Below are 19,085 nucleotides of genomic sequence, written 5' to 3'. Positions count from 1 at the left end.
CATTATATTTACATTTTTAAAAAATCATATTCTATTTATGTATATATATTTTCCCAGAATGTACACTTCAAGCATATAAGCATGACAAATACTGATAGAACTGTATATTTGTTCTGTGGAAAAGAATACATGCATGCATACCTCTCAACTGTCCAGATTTATGCCTTATATTTTTGGACTGCTCCCCATAAAAATGTGGTTTTGTGGCAAACCCATGAGGATGATAGACATTTGAGTGTTACACTTCATATCCATCAGGAAATGAAAGGTAACACAAAACATATTGTTCTAGAAACTTTCTAGGTTTATAAGAGCAATTTTTAAAAATTGTCCCTATTTTCAGCCTACCCCTATTACTTTTTGGGTTTGTCCACACTTCTTGTGCTGAGTGTGTGAAGTATGCATAATGCATGCACAACACAGCTGAGCAAATGGAAGTACAGAAACATAGAGGTGACCCCTTTTCTAAGTTTATACTGCTATGAAATTTTAACTTTATATTTTCAGTTTAGGATCCAAGTAACATGATGCGTTTCTGTGATGTAAATCAAATGAACTAAAGGACAACTACTGTAATTAGAATGCTGGCACTTTGAAAGGAACGTAGCTGCAATGAACAGATTATATGATCAGGAGTAAAGAAAGAACAGCATGTGCAAAAGCAGCAACAGCTAAATAACCAGTTCACTAGAAGAATGTACATTAATGGAAACCACTTTAATTATTAAAATCTTTACATTTTTTACACTTAAATATTTAAGAAACAACAACCCATCATTTCACCCCAGTTTAAGACACTGAACATTAAAACTGTCGCCTTCTGTGCATGCTACAGCTTCTAGGAGTGCCTGTTTCTTCTGCATGCTACGTGATGACTCCAGTTCATACATTGTTGTCAGATTAAAAAGCACGCTTTCATGTAAATAGCGCTTAGGTTCCTGCTGAACAAGTCCTTCTAATTGCTTAAGGGACTCTTTTAATTTGCCCAGGTATAGCAAGCACACTGCAGCATTGTTGTTAGCCTAAAAAAAAAAAAAAAAAACAGTCAGATTTGACAACTTAGTTTTTGCAACAAAAAGCATACTACAATCTCACAGCTGACAACTATTACAACAAGGAAAGTATTACTATTTGATGCATCAAACTAAAAACTAAGAATATGAATTTGTTTTAGCATAGGCATATTATGAAGGAAAAAACTTTGTGAAGTACTCTGGAAAAAGTGAAGCAAATAGAATTTCTGTACAATTATAAAATGAATACATTTTTCTGCAACTTTTTATAATCTACAACATAACTGCACATGTCATATCACAAAAAAGTGTATTAGAAGAATGGGTGAATGTGACTATGCCATATAGTTATCAATGATACTTAATATAAACAGAAAACTAATTACAGCATGTCTTGTAAATTTAGATTATGTAAGAAAACTTTTAGAACAAGGTAACAGCTTTGGCAGAACACGTGCACACAACAGTACTTCATGGAAATATGCACTGCATTCCAGGTAGTTGCTTCATGAAATTCCTGAATGGGAGTGCCCATAAGACGTTTATAGAAGCAAATGCCACTTACAGTGAATTCACAAGCCTTTAGGAAGCAGCTTACACATTTTCTCTTAAGTCTAAGTAATAAAAGAGCTTAGTATGTTCAAAAGTTATTGCTTGCTGGTAGTGTAGCAACTCAATGAAAATGTTTAAAAAACATTCTCCTTCATTTTGCTTAAAATCAGTAAAGAAAAATTAGCACTAGCATACAGTCTTTTCAATTACACATATCCTCAGAAGTAAGTAAAAGAAGAAAAAAGATTATTATTAATGCAAGATGTAACAAACAATATGAAAAGCAACGTTACCATAAAAAGTACTTTCTGGGTACCAAAAAAGTTTATATATGCTACCAATGTAAAAGTTAGTAATGTCAGAAAATGGTCCTCATCTTCCGAGGTGTAGGCTGTCACAGCATCCAAAAATAAATCCTACATTTATCACACTTTTAATGTACTAGCAATGTGAGGATGTACAAGATGTTACAATATCCAAAAGTAAATGCATTTGCTATAATTATAAATGGGGCAAAGAGAGAGAGAGAACTTCTGACTGCTTGACTTATTTTTAACTTTGGGTTAGAGAGGAAGAGGGTACAACAGAAGCAATGCTTTTTAGTCTAGTCATATACCAACCACTAGGTAAACAGACTATGCAGTGTTACATGCCTGACAACGAAAAAGCTCTCTCCGCAAATAAATTCTGTTCATCAGGAGAAAAATAAGCAGTAATAAAGCCTGACCAGGTAGGCAGTATCCCATGCAGTTTGGGTTTGTGAAAGCTCAACCTGACAGACTTCTTTAAGTCTGTCACCAGAGCTGTGGATGACGGGCAAGGTAGTGCACACAGCCTACCTAGATCTTGCCAAGGCCTTCAACACCATCCCTCACTCAGGAATCATAGACAGACTCACTAAACTAGGCACAAACCCCTATGTCATGAGATGGGTTGCCAACTGGCTCACTGACAGAACCCACACTGTGAAAGTAGCGGACTCCAAATCTGACTACCGACCAGTTATAACTGGTGTCCTACAGGGATTGGTCCAAGGTCCTCTCCTGTTTGGCATTACTCCTCTGAAGTTCAAGCCAACACAAAAGGACTCTGGCTGACCAAGTTCGCAGATGATTACAAGCTGGGAGCCATTATTAATTCTCCAACTGATGTAGACATTCTACAAAAGGGCCTCACTGACACCAATGACTGGTGCCAGAACTATGGTTCAATGCCAATGCCATTGTCTTTCCCTTTGGGAAAAATTCGGTGCCCATGAACTACCACATAGGCAGTAGTCCACTAAACACCAAAGGTGTGATAACAGACCTGGGGACACAGGTTGACAGCAACCTCTCCTTTGATAACCACATTGCCACTTTAGTCAGAAACTCCTTCTATGTGGCACATCTCATTACAGGTGGTTTCTCATCCAGGAAGAAAGAGGTCATAATACCTCTCTACTTGTCCCTCATTAGACCTATTATAGAATACAATGCCCCATTTGGTATGTACCTCACTAGACACAACTGGAAAGGCCACAAAAATACCTCACTAAGAGGATCTCAGGCCTTAGACACATGCCCTACATGGACAGACTCAAAAAACTCCAGCTATACTATGTCTCTTATAACCTACTTACAGACGATCTCTGCTTGACCTACAAAAAGCCATGTCTGACCCAGAGCTGCTAGATATGTTACACCTAAAGAAATCCCAATCCCTCCTTACCACACGTTCCAAGGACCTAAACCTCATTACCACAATAAACAGAACATGCTGGAAGGACAGGTTCCTAACCCAGAGACTTCCCATACTCTGGAACAAACTTCCCATTCACGTCAAGCAGAGCACTTCACTGGCCCTCTTTAAGAGAAATCTTGATGAGTGGATGGGCAATAGGAAGTTCACCCGAGAGATTAGGCTAGTACACACACATATATCTATATATATATATATATCTATATATATATATATATATATATATCTATATCTATATATATATATATCTATATCTATATATCTATATATATATCTATATCTATATATATCTATCTATATATATCTATATATATATATATATATATATATATATATATATACATACATACATACATATATATATCTAGAGCCAGGGGGAGACATTGAAAAGGTGTGTGTGTGTGTGTGTGTGTGTGTGTGTGTGTGTGTGTGTGTGCGTGCGCGTGTGTGTGTGGTATAGATATATATGGTAGTGCTTTTATTAATTGTGATTCACTAATGTTGATATCTATTCTGTCAATACACTTTCGTCAACAAAACAGCTGGTCGACAGGTGTACAAGGCAGACAATCTCTGGGGAATATGCTCCTTCCCTGGAGATTGTGCGCTCTCGAAATTAATATATATAATTAGCAAGGTGTGTGGCGGTACATTCATGTTAGGGTATCTATTTTTTAAACCCTTTGCAGTCAATGTTTTTAGTGTCATTGTAATGAAGTTTAGATTATCCATATATACATAAATACATTGGTTGGGGCAGGGACTGCAAAAAATAAAACATAATGGCATTATAGTGAACTTTAAAAATTACTGCTCTTTTGCAAGTGTGTGCTACTTGTGAAAGTTGCAGCCCTTGCAATTATATGTCTCGCACATCTAAATGGGAGCCAAAGAAATCAGTAAATGGTTAAATAGTTGGGTCTATATACTAAATGCTCACATGAGCGAATATTCACATACTCAAAGTTTATGAATTGTTTTTTGTGGTACAGTGAAGATCGGGATTTTTGCCCAAATAGGAATATATATTTAGCGGGGGGGGGGGGCACAGCCCCCCCACAATACAGTTTTCGAGTATGTGAATATTCACTCAAGTGAGCGTTCGATATTCACATATTCGATGAAGTGATATAGATGGAAATAGTTACCCCTGTCCATTAGTTAGTTACTGGCATTGTTTACAGGGAGGTAGAAAATTTTGCCAAAGTCTGTTCAGTCTGTGGGGGTATTCACTGTGAAACTGTGAAAGGCTTTCAATACCTCTCCCCTTTTCAGAGAAAGATTTATGGCTCTTAATCACTTAGAAAGCAATGTGCAGCACTGTTAGAGTAATACTCTGTTGTGAAATTGCAGCTTCCTATAATCTGCAAACGAGAGATGTACTGCATATATCTCATAGGAAAACATTTCTCCTTCAACCATAGAGCATAATGAAAAGTTAGAGACACCTTCAGTCATACCTCCAACCTTGCAAATATTGAAAACAGGCACTACGATTTTTGAGAAGTACATACATTTGGTTAAAAAAATTCTGGCCAAAATTAGCATAAAACCTACATACTGAACACTGAATTCTTCCCACTTCCAATAGGACTGTGGGAAATTACTTAAACACAATTTTAAAACACTAATAGTAACAAAACAAGCACAGCCATAAATATATTATGTCTTCACTGTGAGAAGAATACTGCAGAAAAATCTTCCTTCCTTCTCTTAGTATGGTGTACCTGCCCTGCCTGAAATGCAAAGTGTTTTTTTGATTGTATCTGCTTTATTTTCTGAAAAAAAAACAAAAAAAAAATACTTGCTTTCCCACCTTTCTAAGGCTAGTATAGTCCAGTTTTTAGGTTACTGCTGAATTCAGGGCTGTGTTACAAGTTTCTGTGTTTGCCCATACCTTACTTGGATAGTAGGAAGTTTCTCTGTTCACTGTGAGAGAGGGAGCTTTGAGCAGCCTATTTGTCCCTGAAAGAGTGGTTTCAGCCCAGAAATTAGTAGATTATTGGCCATTTTGGACTAATTTCTATCTCCTTCATTTCCCTGCTATAAAACCCGCATTTGCGCCGTTTTGCTTACCGGGCAGCACCGAGTTAGCTAAGATATAACTATTCCCGGCTCCACAAAGTCTACTCTTCAATTTTTCCCTTGGAACTAGACAAACTTGAGCACTCATACCATTCACTTCTCATCCCGGCACTTGCTCAAAACTCATAGCAAGCACTAATAAACCTTAGCACATATTGTAGAGAAGGACAAGGCTCTCTATTCGATCTTACCAGCCAATCAGTAAAACAGTTCGCTGTACCTATCCAGGCATATCCAAAGGGCAGTTTCAGGTGTACTCTCCGGTCCAACTGGTGAATCTGGGCATTTTGAGGCAATGTTACAATTGCCTCATGTACACAGACAACCCTCTCCTCCTTCCACCAAACATTAATACATGCGAGAGATGCAATTATGCAACCAAACTGGAGGCTAAGCTCTCTCAACCCAAGACTGGACCAGGCAGTCAAGAAGAGAAGGGAATTACTTGCATCACACCACCAGTCTCACATAGACCTATGAAATCAGCACCGGCAAAAAACACACATAAATACACAAAAACATACTCGGAGGCTCTAAATAAAAATCTGCAAAAGCAACAGAGACCTCCAAAGCAGACATCCAAGCAACCTCCACCCCCCAACACAAACCATGAAACACATACTTCACAAAACCAATGTGCCACGCAATCACAGCCCTTAAGGCAAAATAACATACCCAACACATTAGTAATAGGTGACTCTATAGTCAGGCACACTGACGTCCCACTCACTAGGCTGAACAAGGAGAAGGTTACTGTTAGCTGCTTATCGGGTGCCAGGATCCGCCACATAACACAAGCACTCAGGTCACTCCAGAACAAGTACAGATATGACTCTGTCATTGTCCATGTTGGTGTGAATGACCTGAGCCATGAGCCGTACCTCCTTGGACTACATGAAAAGAGACACCAAGAATGATACCACAGTACAGAGAAAAAATTATCAATTTCAACAATTGGCTAAGCTTCTGGTGTCATTCAAAGGGGATCCAGTGTCTGTCAGCCTGGGATGACATGCTCGACAAGCCATGTTGCTTCGCTAGAGACAGCTTGCACCTGTCACCCTTAGGCTTTCGAATACTGGCCAAGGAGCCACTCCCATAGTGCCTTTTTTAGGCAAGGCTCAAAAGACACACCCACCGCCGTAAATAGCACAAGTAACAAAAAACTGAGGGTAAGGCTACTCTATGCCAGAAGTCTAAACCTTAAAATACACGCACTTGAGGCACTCCTCAGTATGGAGAACATCGATATATGTGCAGTAAGAGAAACCTGGTTTAAGGCTCCAGAGAGCCATAGCACTACCAGGCTACAACTCATACCATACATTTCGGCCACAAAATCTGGACTGAAAGACAAAAGGCAGGGGAGTATCCATATTCATCAAGGACACCCACACCTCCAGGTTAGTGGCACAGCACAATGCTTCAGAGATCATCCATGTGCAACTAACAATGGGCAAAACTGCTATTCAAATAAAATGTGCTACAGATCACCCACCATGTCCCAGGACCCCCACTCTGCATATTCCAGGAAACACCAGGAAAGAAAGGTCCTACCAAACACCCCGATGTTGGGTGATTTCAATTACCCAAACATTAACTGGGAGAACTACTCAAGTACAAACTCCCTTGCCCAACATTTCCTAGAATTTATAAACTCAAATGCCCTGGATCGACTGGTCAACACCCTCATCAGAGGTGACAACATATTGGAACTGGTCATCACCAACATGGGCGACTGGTGTTCCACACCAGAGGTCAACCCCTTGCTGGTTAGACATGACCATAAACTAATCACTCTGGATATCCACATTCCGCCACCACCCCCGGTCAAAGAAACCACCGTGAAAAACTTTTCAAAAGCAAACTTCACGTTACTTAAGACCGAGGTAGGAAGTTTCAAAGCCCCCATGCTAAAGGATAACACTGTTCAAGCTGCAAAATCCTTTACTAATGCACTCTACGGGCACCTACAAGAATGCATGGATTGTGCTGTCCCAAACAAAACCAAGACTCACTCCTCCAAGAAAAGGAAACCAGTCTGGTGGACCCCTGCCATAAACAAGCTATACAATAGAAGGAGGAAACCAGTACAGAAGAGAGTAAAATCCCAAGAAGGCAAATCATCCCTGATCAGTATCAGCAAGAAACTACGTTCCCTCATAAAATCATCCAAGGCTAGCTTTGAAAGAAAAATTGCCATGGACTCCAAAGATAACCACAAGGCATTCTTTAGCTATGTCAAGAATCTAAGCGGCAATTCTTAGATCTGCTCGGAGTTAGTGCAGAATGGCACAAAATACACTGAACCGACCGATATAGCCAACATCCTGGCAGACAGGTTCAGTGCAAACTTCACCCCCCCACCCCCAAAAGGGCCCATAACTATACCAGAAGAATGTAGTGCTCCTGAAATCACAGACACTCAGGTTAAAACAGCCCTCTCCAAAGCCAAAAACACAGCATCAATGGGACTGGACGGTGTCCCAGGATGCGTCCTACTTGAGTTCAAAGATGAACTAAATCCCTCACCTAAACACACTGTTTAAACTCAGCCTCTCCTCAGGCTACGTGCCCACAGAGTGATGCATAGCAATGGTTATTCCGCTCCACAAAGGTGGAGCCACAACAGACCCCGGGAACTATCACCCTATACACCTGACTAGCTTGGTCTGCAAAGCTATGGAGCGCATCATTATGGATCTCATTAACAGAGACATTGGGAACCTCCAAACACTGGACTCTACCTAGTTCGGCTTTGTTAAGGGCAGATCATGCCTCCTAAACCTGGTGGACTTCTTTGAGACAGTTACCAAGGTTATAGACGAGGGAAAGGTGGTCCACACAGCCTACCTAGACCTCGCAAAGGCTTTCGATACCATTCCCCATTCAGGTATTACAGACAAGTTCACCAGCCCGAACATAACCCTCTATGTCACGAGATGGGCTACCAACTGGCTCACGGACAGAACCCACATGGTAAAAGTTGCGGGAGCTAGGTCTGACTCTAAACCGGTTACATGTGGCGTTCCCCAGGGCTCAGACCTAGGACTCCTCCTGTTCGGCATATACTTCTCAGAGGTACAGGTAAGCACAGGAGGACTATGGCTGACCCAAGTTCGCAGATGACTGCAAACTAGGGGCTATAATTGACTCTCCGGCTGACACAGACATCCTCCAAAATGGTCTCACTGAGACAGATACCTGGTGTCAAAACCATGGCCTCAAGCTAAATGCCAAAAAGTGCACAGTCATCCCCTTTGGAAAAAACAAAGTACCCACAAACTACCACATAGGTGGTTGCCCCCTAAATACGGAAGACGCAATAAGGGATCTGGGGACCCAAATAGACAGTAACCTCTCCTTTGATAATTACATTGCCAAAGTGGTTAGAAAATCCTTCTATGTGGCCCTACTAATCACAAACGGGTTTGCATCCAGATCGAAAGAGGTCATTGGGCCCCTCTACACATCACTCATCAGACCCATTATAGAGTACAATGCCCCATCTGGGATGTACCTTACAAGACACCTGCAACAACTAGAAAGACCACAGAAGTACCTCACCAAGGGGATCACTGGCCTCAAGCAGATGGCTTATGCAGCTTGACTGAAGAAACTCTAGCTGTACTCGGTTGCATACCGTGTACTCAGAGGTGATCTCTGCCTGACATACAAGGCCATGTCCAAACCAGAATTAATGGACATGCTCCACCTAAAGAAAACCATATCCCCTCGAGCCACACCCTCCAGGGATCTAAACCTCACCACAACAATAAATAGGACACGCTGGAGGGATAGATTCCTGTCCCAGAGACTTCCCATGCTCTGGAACAAGATTCCATTCTACAATAGGCAGAGCGCCTCGCTAACCCTCTTCAAGAGAAACCTTGATGAGTGGATGGGAAACAGAAAGTTTACCCCAGGGAGCACTTCAATGGCTCTGCTGGACAGAGGCACAGGGAATTAATCTAATGGGATGGCGAAAGCCAACACATTCCGGCTAGGCTTATAAATGCCTTCAGGCAGATAGCCTAGTAACTACCTATGAACCTATTTGCTGTAAACCAATACCAAACAGGAAAAATAGGCCATCCAAAAGGCCCCTGTAGCCTGTTTCTTTTCCAAATGAGTATAGGTCTGTAAGTCTGAAACCATCTGAAATTTTCCAGATAACTTCACAGAAGAACAAAAAAACAGCTTTGGTAGAGTTTTTAGCTGAGCCTAGAGCAGAAGCTACTATTAAAAACGGATAATTAGCAGTGTATATAAAATACTGCAAGACAACTATAAGAATCAATCAGAAAAGGTTATACATGATTGGGAAAAGATAAATGAATGGCAATTTTCAAAGGAACAATGGAGAGAAAGTTGTAAGACTTCCACATATGAAAAAAAAATCCATACAGTTTAGGATTTTAAGGGTTTGAACTGATATTTTGCATCCTGTGTTGACTGCAGATTTTCCTTGGGTAAAAAGCAAACACTAGAGATGTGTAATGAGTTGGCAGATTTTAACAATTCCCTTTGTTGTACTAGATACAAATGGTGGGGAAACAAATGGTTGCAGCTAACAAAGTGATTCTTTTCTGCAGGGATATAGGATCTTTATTGCCTAGATATAGCAAGGAGTAATGTTATTGGCTGCCAAAAACAGCCAACAGAAAATGGAAATCAAAATCTATTCCCAATGTAAACTCTGGACATTGTAAAGGAGATAAAATAACTGGAGGTGGGATCTTTAGAAAAGGGAAGAAGCAAACTTGTACAGAAATAAATGGAATTTGTGGGAACAATACATGTACAATAATGTTCAGAAGTAAGAAGAATGAGGTTGAAGGAAAGATGGGAAGTCAGCAACTTATGTAATGTTGGAGTGTAGAAATCATTAAAAAGAAACAAATATGTGTACTGGAACACTACAACAATGGAAATGTTAATTTGTCACCTTTTCTGTTAATGCTTGTAAACCCATGTTCCAGATTAAAATGTAACTTTTCAATAAAAGATGCTTAAAAATGTTGCAGGGATGGAGTTGTACAGTGAAAAAGTACAGTTTTGTACCTACCATAAATGTAGATGTTCGAAGATCCACATTGCTGCAGTCCTTACATATGGGTAGTCCGCTGTCCTCGGTCAGCCCGAATACCAAAGTATTAGGCTGACGTCGGTCATGGCGCTCAGATCTGACATCAGAGCGTCAGGGTATAAAAGCGCATGACCGACGTCATATCCTCAGTCTTTTCTTGCCCCAGATGTCAGAAGGCCCTAAAAAGAAAGGCCACAGCCAAAAATAGAATACTTCCCAAAAGGCATGTACAAATACCAGTTACCACCCAAACCATACAACCATTCCAAAATACAGAGGGGAAGGAGGGAGGGTAAATTGGACTGCAGCAATGTGGATCTTCGAACATCTACATTTATGGTAGGTACAAAACTGTACTATGTTCTTCATCTCACATTGCTGCAGTCCTTACATATGGGTAGAATCCCAAAGCAGAGGTAAAGGGAGGCTGGCAAAATCATAAAGCATTGGGAGCTGCCAAAATGCCCTGTAAGATTGCAGTGGCAAATCCAGCCCTAGATTTGGAATAAAGAGAAAGGTGGTAATGTTTAGAAAAAGTATGCACTGAACTCCAAGTAGCTGCTTCCAAAATATCTTTAGTAGCTACTCCCCTTAAAAAAGCTGTAGAAGTGGCAGTAGCCCTAGTGGAGTGAGGTCTGATTCCAGCCGGAATCTCCTTACCATGATGAGAATAACAAAAAGCAATACAAAAGCCAATCCACTTAGAAATAGTTTGTTTTGAAACAGGTTTCCCCTGAGAACCTAAAGCAAAAGAAACAAATAACTGCTGAGACTGTCTGAATCCTTTAGTCCTGCTCAAATAATAACGCAACTGCCTGTGAATATCCAAAGTGTGCAACATTTTCTCCCCTTTATTTTGGGGATCTGCATAAAAAGTGGGCAAATGAATTGATTGGTTCAAAGCCACATTTGAAACCACTTTAGGCATAAAAGTAGGGTTAGTACGTAGAGATACCCTATCCTTATGAAAAATTAGGAAGGGTTCAACTGCCATAAGAGCCTGTAATTCAGAAACCCTTCTAGCAGACGTAATGGCCAACAAAAAAGCAGTCTTCCAAGACAAAAACTTTAACTCAGCAGTAGCTGCAGGTTCAAAAGGAGGTAAAGTAAGTTTTTCCAACACAAAATTGAGATCCCAAGCAGGAGTAGGAGCTCTACGTGGGGGTCTTATGTTCTTTGCCCCTCTAAGAAATTGCTTAAACAAAGGATGAGAGAATAATGGAGGGTCACAGTCATAGTGAGCAGAAATGGCTGCAGCATGAACTTTTATAGAGGAGAAAGACAAACCCTTGTCTAATAATTCTGTAAGATATTGAAGAGAAACACTTAAATCAGGCCTGGAAACATCAAAGCTCTTTATTTTGCTCCAAAATAAAAATCTCCTCCATTTATCAGCATAAACTTTCCTTGTACTAGGCCTTCTGGCCTCCAAAATAACATTCAAAACTTGTTGTGGAAGCTGCGATCCTCCAGGTTCTAGAACTGAATGTGCTAGGCTGTTAGATGCAGGGACTGAATCCTGACATTGAGGAAATGATTGCCCTCCTGAGACAAAAGGTGCGGAATCGTAGGCAAAGGCCATGGAGGCTCCCGTACTAAACTCCTCAGCAGAGGGTACCAGTGCTGTCGAGGCCAATCTGGAGCTATGAGAATCATGGAGGGCTTGTCTTGTCTGACCTTCAAGAGTACCTTGGGGAGGAGAGGCAGAGGCGGAAAGGCATAGACGTGAAGATTGCTCCAACTGAATGATAGAGCATCCACTTTCCAAGCTGTGGGATGAAACATTTTTGTGCAAAACTTTGGCAACTGGAAATTTAGTGGAGAAGCGAACAGATCTATGTCTGGAGTTCCCCATATCACTGTCAATTTGAAATACATGAGGATCCAATTTCCACTCGTGGGGATCCACTATCTGTCTGCTCAAAACATCTGCTAAGGAGTTCTGTGCTCCTGGTAGAAACCTTGCCTGAAGATTGAGGTGTAAACTGAGAGCAGTGTCCCACAAAATCATTGCTTGCCTGCAAAGAGGAATGGGTTCCCCTTGCTTGTTGATGTACCACATGACAGTTGTGTTGTCTGTTAGAATCAACACTTGCCCTGGGTGAAGTAAATCCTTGAAAGCCATCAATGCAAATTGGACTGCTAACATCTCCTTCAAGTTGATATGTAGATGTTGAAGTCTGGCAGGCCACGTGTCTTGAACCCATTTTCCATTGAGGTGTGCTCCCCAAGCCTTGTCCGAGGCATCTGTCATTAAAATCTGACTCACCTCTGGTCGGGTCACAGAGAGTCCCTTGTTTAGGTGACATTCCTGAGCCCACCACAAAAATTCCTTTTGAATGCAAGGTATTATTTGAATGACAGTGTCCAGATCTTGGCAGTGTTGTGTCCATACATTCTTGAGATACCATTGTAGCTTCCTCATATGCAGTTTGGCATTGGGAAGCACCAGAATACAAGATGCCATGAACCCCAAGGCTTGAAGGACTGTCCTTGCAGTCAGCCTGGACAGGAGAGACAACTGTTGGAAGTAAAGTGAAAGATTCTTTTGCTTGTCCGGGGTCAAAAAGGCCATCTGGGAAGCTGTATTCAGTCTCACACCCAGAAAGCACATTTCCTGAGAGGGTACTAGACTGGACTTTGTTTCGTTCACAGAATACCCTAGGCATCTTAATACTGCCATCACATACTGTAGATGATGAAGAAGTTCGTACTTGTCTTGAGCAAGAATCAGGCAATCGTCCAAATAAGGATAAATTTGCATTCCTCTTAACCGTAAGAAGGCTATCACTGGAGCCAGAACCTTTGTGAACACCCTGGGCGCAGTAGATAAGCCAAAGGGCAATGCAGAGAACTGATAATGTAAAGTCCCAGCCAGCAGGAATCTCCTGCAACTGGGCCTGATAGGAACATGCAGATAAGCCTCTTTGAGATCCACAGTTACCATCCAGTGATCTTTGCCCAACAGAGGTAGAAGTTGTTGCAACGTCAACATTTTGAATTTTGGAATGTCCAGGTATGTGTTGAGGATAGATAAATCCAAAATTGGCCTCCAAGTGTTTCCTTTCTTTGGTACTAGAAACAGGCGAGAATAAAATCCTAGGCCCACTTCTGACAGAGGGACCTGCTGTATAGCCCCCATTTGAAGAAGTAAAGAAATCTGCTTGTGAGCCTCTACCCTTTGCTGAGGAGGAACGTCTGGCATGCCCTTGAAAGGAGGCAATGTATGGAAATAAAACTTGTAGCCTCGGTCTATAATGTCCAACACCCATTTGTCCTGGGTGATTAAAAGCCAGTTTTGCTTGAAGAGTGCCAACTTTCCTCCTAAAGGAGCTGCCAGACAGGAAGAATCTGGCAGCTGAAGATGCAGGTCATTGGGCCTGTTTACGAAAGGACTGGCCCCTGCCCTCACCTGTAGATTGTGCAGGTGAACTCCATGTTCTAGGCCTGAAAGAACTCTGAGCTCTGCCCCTACCACGTCTAGATCTACCCCTAGACTGTAAATCAGAAGAAGGATAAGCCCATCCCTTAGTAGGCCAATTCCTGCTAAACTTAGGAGGCTGCACCTGCAAAAAATCTTTAACAGTCTGCATAGACTTAGCCTTGTCTTCCATTTTCTTCAAGACAGATTCCACAGGAGAACCAAACAAAACTTCAGACTGCAAAGGAGCATCCAAAATTCTAGATTTAACATGCTCCGACAAGTTTTGATCCTTAAGCCAGGCGTGCCTGCGAAGAACAGAACCAGTGGCAGCCACCCTGGAAGAAGCCTGTAAAGCATCGAAACCACACTGCAAAGAATGCTTACCCACCTGTTCAGAGGCATGCACCAAAGCCTGTAATTCTTTACACTCTATGCCCTCTGCCAAAGCATCCACTTTAGATTTTAGTTGAGTAAGGAGAAAATTCTGATACTTCAACATATGAAACTGGCAATTCAAAGCCCTCATTGCTAAAGTGGAAGACGTATACACTTTCTTACCCCATCTATCCAAAGCTCTAGCATCTTTATCTATAGGAACTGGATTCTTTACAACAGAAGCCCTGACACCCTTAGGTCCCTGGCTAATAGTTTCTGGGTCAGCCCTCGGACTCTTATGCAGATATTTATGAGCCTCAGGTACTCTATAATACCTGTCTGGCTTAACTGGCGCAGGAGGCAGAGAGTCTGGATTAAGGGAAGCCTCGGAGAAAACGTCTTGAACAACATCCAAAACAGGAGGTATAGCCAAGTGCCTATGTTGTGGTAAAAACAAAAATTCCCTAAGCCTCTTTCGTGAATCTGAGAAATCCTGACCTTCCCATTTAAAATGTTCCCTCATAGAATGCAGGGTTTCCGAAAAAGAAAAATCCTCTGGAGGAGAAGCAGAAGGAGTGGAATCCTCTGCGTCTGAATCAGAATAAGGAGGAAAATCCTGAATGTCTTCAGCTGAAGACTCTGAGTAATCTGAAGCTTGCTCCAAACTTTCCACCTCTGGCTCCACTCTAGGCCTCTTATCAGGAGGGGGCATAGAACCTCTGATTAAAGAAATTAAATCCTCTGCCATTTTAAGCATGTGTTTTTTAGGCACAGAACCTGCAGAACTAGGACTGACACCCATGGAAGGCAAACCAGGCCTGCCTTTGGAAGGAGCCTTAGAGACAGAAGGAGAAGGCCTAACCACCTTAGGCAAGGAAGGGAGAACAGCAACCTGAGAGGCCCCCTCAGCCTGACCTGACTCCTGAGAGGCCACATCTTGTAAAATCAAAGCCTCCCCCTGAGACTCAACTGAAACTTCGGCTGGATCCACAGATTCCACCGTAGCTTCTAAAGAACCGGCGTCCGGAACGGACGACTCATCCTGCCTGGACTTTAAAGATTTGTCTTTCGGAGGATCTGACGGCATGTTATAATTACACCGCTTACCAAAGACAAGCCTAGCGCAATCTAACCTACGTTTAATGGTGCGCTTATTAAACCTAGCACAAAAGCGACACCCGACTACGTCGTGCTCAGGACCCAAGCAAGGAATACAAAGAGAGTGGTAATCCCTATGCGGTATCTGTTTCCCACAAGAAATACAATTATTCACTTTTTCTGACATCCGGAATTAACTGAGGCAAGAAAAAACAAAAATATTCCCCAACGGGGTACTTAGCCCAACTTGGATTCGGTCTGAAACTCAGAATACGAAAATTTCAGAACGCTGCTTCTGCATCGGACCATGCGGCAAAAAAGACTGAGGATATGACGTCGGTCATGCGCTTTTATACCCTGACGCTCTGATGTCAGATCTGAGCGCCATGACCGACGTCAGCCTAATACTTTGGTATTCGGGCCGACCGAGGACAGCGGACTACCCATATGTAAGGACTGCAGCAATGTGAGATGAAGAACATCTTAGATGTTTTGGTTGAAAGATACAAAAACTCTCTACCCTCAATGTGCTCAAGATCCACTTTTTTCAGAGTGATTCTGTCAGCATCTACCCAACCAGTGTATAATATTTTCCCTTTCAGTATTTCTGAAACTCTGAGCATATATATAAACTGTAATCTCTTAAAAGACTATACAATAGTTCAAATCTAACCTGAAGACTGATAACTTTTACGGAGGAGGATGCAAAAATTGCCACTGTACATCTTCAGTTTTTTTTTTTTTTTAATTCAAATGTTCAGTACTGACTGCTATTTCTCCTTCCATGGCAGTCACTCAATGACATCTTCTTAAATCCATACTCCTTGGTCAAAGTTATCCAAACGTTCTTATTTATCTCCAGTACTCCATTAAGGCTGACAAGTGTGCCTACCAGCAGTTTTTCAATGGCCTAGCAATTGAATAAGTCTCAAAATCTAGCAAAAAAGCTGTCCCAAACATGTCTACCATTCTTAGATCTGTATGCTCTAATTCTTCATTAATACTGAAGAACCTCCGCAACTACACCTCTTGGGAGGAAATAAGTGCTTTATAATTGGAAGTTATGTACTCACCATAACTTGGCATCTGTATTGTCCATTTTCATTCTTCCTCATTGATGGGTCATAGATCTGACTCAGCCACATTTTTCAGACTTGGATATCAATCTCAAGCTACCTCTACCCACAATACACCTTCTCCAGCTTCCTCAGATCGAGTTTGCTGCCTTATTGCCTGTTGGACATGGAGACAAACAGAAAAATATCAGAGGCTCAAACTAGGAACATGAAGGTTCCTATATAGTCCCTAGATCCTCTAGGAGCAACTAGGTCGGGAACGGTTGGGTGGGAAGGTGAGGAAGAATGAAAATGGACAACACAGATGCCAAGTTATGTTAAGTACATAACTTCCAAATCTGATGTCCTTTTCATTCTTCCTCACTAATGGGTCAGAATCCCCAGGTATGCAACCCTTGGGCGGTCTCAAGGAAGGATATGCTGAAGCACTGTTGAACCAAAGGAAGCTATACTTCTGGAGACAATGCCCAATTTATAATGCATCACAAAGGTATGAATCTTTGATCAAGTGGCTGCTACACAAATTTCATCAATCATCATTTTGGAGAAGAAAGCAGATGATGCAGCTATAGATCTAGCAGAATTGGCCCTAGGAGGGTAAGGCAATTCCAGACCATTATTTGAATACACAAGTGAAATACAGTCAGTAATCCATTTGGACAGGGTAATTTTGGAGACTGCTTGACCTAAATGGTTGGGCAGACTTTCTATACTGTTTTGTTCAATGAAAGTAGAAACGTAGTTGTCTGTGCATGTCAAGAAGATGTAAAACATATTCACCCTTGTTAGAAAAGTTGGAAGAAGATGGGCAATTATATAGACTGATTAATATAGGAGGTCCTGGCTGGGTTCCAGAACCCAAACATGATATTTCAGGTGAGACCAGAGAAAGGGGAACCCAATCTGATGAGGTCAAAAGGGGGCAATGGGGATGACTGAGCTCTTCAGCCTGCTGGCTTTTTGCAGGAATTTTGGGATCAAAAGAAGTGGAGGATAAGCATAAAGGAAACTGGGGGGGCGGGGGGATCGAGAACTAGAGCATCCCTCGGTGACCCCCCCCCCGAGGGGGGATCAGAGTAAAAGTAGTTTCTGCACTTATTGTTTTGGGTGGAAGCAAAGAGGGTGAGCAAGATTGGCCCCAATGGCTGAAAATCAGATTTGCCACTGATTAATTGAGGGACCACTCGTGAGGGGTTAGGATGGACCTGCTGAGTTTGTCTGCAAGAACTATGGATTTCCCCAGTATATGCATTGCAACTAGAAAGTAGACTGAAAATGTCGCCCATTCCCACACCCTTGTGGCCTCTCTGTATAAATGGTAACAGCGGGTTCCTCCTTGTTTGCTGACATACGAGATTACTGACATGTTGTCGGTGTGTATTGCAATTGTCCCAAAGGGGAGGCTGTCCTAAAAGGCTTCCAGTGGTAGAAGAACTGCTCTCATCTCTAGCACATTGATATGCAATCTGGTCCCAGAGGAGGAGCACATGCCTTGGATCATCTTCCCCTTGAAATGCCCCACCCTAGTTGGGATGCATCCGTGGTCACTGTGGCTGTGGAGGGAGGATGAAGGAATGGCCTGTCCAGGAACAGGTTGTCTGAATGAATCCACCACTGAAGATGACTTTTGCCAATCGGAGTTAACTTGACAGGAACAGATAACTGCTGGTAAAGAACAGACAACTGAACAGCTAGGGTCCACTGGAGGATTTGCATAAAAAGCCTTGCTAGAGGAACTAGGATGATGGCAGCTGACAGAGCCAAGAGTTTGTAGTATCAATCTTGCAGACAGAGATGGTAGAGAGAGTTATGTCCCATACTTGGCTTCTCAAAGATCTTATAAAATGTGGAGGTAAAAATGCCACTTGGGTGTGTCGCATCCAGAAGCGCACCAATGAATTCCAAACTCTGAGCAGGACACAGGTTTGATTTTGTAAGGTTTATGTTAATGCCCAAGGAGTTGAAGATCTGAAACAAGTAATCCCTGGCCTGAAGCAATTGATGCTGGGTTGGGGCAGCTAGAAGACAGTTGTCTAAATACGGAAACACCTGGAATTCTTGTTAGGACCTCTTGGATTTGTTTTTTACAGCAATTTTTGAATCTCTAGTACTGCGTGCTCCCTCTGACTGGGTGGTATGTTGGGGAGTTTCTTTTGTTCCATTGGAGGTGGAAGGAAAAAGAGAATCTAATAACCTCACTATATTATACTTAGGACCCAGGTATTTGTTGTCAGATTGGTCCAGGCATCCAGGTGCAGTGAAAACTTACCTCCAACTGCCTCCATTGATGAACAGTCGGGCGGTGCTTCAGATGTGCTGATAGGGCCCATCAGAGAAGGGTTCTCTAAAGCCCTGATTCTGCTGACCTCCACTGCCTCTTAGGTGCTGTCTACCTTTGAAACTTCCTCCTCTGCCTCTGAAGGAAGAATCCCCGCATTATTGATCCCGAAAAGGCCTTTGAGATTTTCAGAACCAAGACTTCTTACCACATCACTTATTTCTAGAAAAGGTACACTGAGGGGTAGAAAACTTGACCTCCACTGCAGACAGGGTCCTTCCCTCCTGTTCGTTGTGGGTACGAGTTTCTTTGACGGATGACCCAAAGAGAAGTCATCGAAGGGGCATTGACAAAT

At 42.1% G+C, this 19,085-nt stretch overlaps 1 protein-coding gene across 1 annotated transcript in view; it reads right to left on the bottom strand.

The window, feature by feature from the left end:
• Nucleotides 1-698: 698 nt before the first annotated feature.
• Nucleotides 699-19,085, bottom strand: part of TRAPPC12 (trafficking protein particle complex subunit 12) — a 791,394-nt gene continuing 773,007 nt past the window's right edge. Inside the window, exon 16 of the mRNA XM_044070401.1 lies at nucleotides 699-1,022. Within this exon, the coding sequence (XP_043926336.1) occupies nucleotides 780-1,022 (243 nt within the window). The 3' untranslated portion in view covers nucleotides 699-779. The remainder of the gene's footprint in view (nucleotides 1,023-19,085) is intronic.

This window comes from Protopterus annectens, chromosome 1.part0 (genome assembly GCF_019279795.1).
Source record: "Protopterus annectens isolate FY-2018-M chromosome 1.part0, PAN1.0, whole genome shotgun sequence".
NCBI lineage: Eukaryota > Metazoa > Chordata > Ceratodontiformes > Protopteridae > Protopterus > Protopterus annectens.
This window is presented reverse-complemented; position numbering and strand designations above follow the sequence as displayed.